The sequence below is a fragment of the Echinops telfairi genome, unplaced genomic scaffold (genome assembly GCF_000313985.2).
Source record: "Echinops telfairi isolate 266 unplaced genomic scaffold, ASM31398v2 ScPeMD7_5;HRSCAF=22, whole genome shotgun sequence".
Taxonomy (NCBI): domain Eukaryota; kingdom Metazoa; phylum Chordata; class Mammalia; order Afrosoricida; family Tenrecidae; genus Echinops; species Echinops telfairi.
In genome coordinates, this window is record NW_022103901.1 from 21,192,516 (window position 1) to 21,193,717 (window position 1,202).

The following is a 1,202-nucleotide window of genomic DNA, read 5'->3' on the forward strand; positions in this document are numbered from 1 at the left end:
CCTCCTGAGAATGAGCCAACACACACACACACACACACACACACACACACACACCCCAAATAGAGAGAGAGAATAACTGGTTTCTGATTATATTCTTTGGACCCTGTCATCCAACTATACCTAAAGACAGATTTCCAGGCTTTTTTGTTTACACGAGCCCATAAAATCCCCTTTTTTATTTAAGTCACCACGAGTTGAGGTTTCAGTTACTTACAACCAAATCGCTAGCTGATTCACAGATCTGAGATCAAATGGGCTAGACTTTAGTACACACCCTTCCAGCTTCCTTCCCTGGGCCCTAAATGAAGGTCAGTCCAGACATACAAATACAGTTTATTGGGGTCCCGCCTCAGTAGGGACTGAGAATAACTCCCAAGCCATTGCTAGGCAGCATGAGCTCACCAAAGGCACAGTAAAGTCACTTCAGGATTCGGATGCTCATCTTTTGCTCAATGTTCATCTTCTCTAAGGACTGGAGAGAGAGGAATGCTGTCAAGAGGTTTGAAGCCCAGTTCCCTAGGCTTCCAACCTCCTTCTCCAGAGTTCTACCCACACCCAACAGTCCCACCATTCCCTGGGAACTCCTATCTTTCTTCCCTCCTCCTTTTGTACTTTGTTTCCCACGTCCAGGTGCCCAGGCCCTAAGGGTATTCTGACCTTGACAAACTCCAAGAAGGACACCGCCCCGTCCCCATCTTCATCAGCCTCCTGAACCGTGCGGTCAGTGATGCTCTCCAACTGCTCTTCTGTCACTTGTACCCCAACCATCAACCGGAGAACCTGGGAAGTGGGGGGGAGAAGCAGCCATAAAGAGGTGGCATGGCGCAAAGGCTGTTCATTTCTACCATCCCCAAAACTTTGCCCACTGCATCCAAAAAGTTACTATCAACTTTATAATCCACCTTTCTTCCAGTCACCCTATCTCAATCATTTCCCACCATAAAAAAACTCACAGCTATGGAGTCGATGATGACTCATAGCGACCCTAATGGGGCAGGGTAGAATTGCCCCTGTGAGTTTCTGAGATCATAACTCTTGTTTTTAAATCATTTTATTGGGGGCTAGTACAATTCTTATCACAATCCATACATACATCCATTGTGTCAGCACATTTGTGCATTTGTTGCCGTCATCATTCTCAAAACATTTTCTTTCTACTTGAGCCCTTGGTATCAGCTCCTCATTTTTCCCCTCCCTCATGA

The 1,202-nt window shown here is 46.2% G+C and overlaps 1 protein-coding gene across 1 annotated transcript in view; it reads right to left on the bottom strand.

Moving 5' to 3' along the window:
• Nucleotides 1-317: 317 nt before the first annotated feature.
• Nucleotides 318-1,202, bottom strand: part of CHP2 (calcineurin like EF-hand protein 2) — a 16,894-nt gene continuing 16,009 nt past the window's right edge. Inside the window, exons 6-7 of the mRNA XM_013005463.2 lie at nucleotides 658-780; nucleotides 318-472 (exon numbers count right to left, since the gene is read on the bottom strand). Coding sequence (XP_012860917.1) covers nucleotides 419-472; nucleotides 658-780 — 177 coding nt within the window. The 3' untranslated portion in view covers nucleotides 318-418. The remainder of the gene's footprint in view (nucleotides 473-657; nucleotides 781-1,202) is intronic.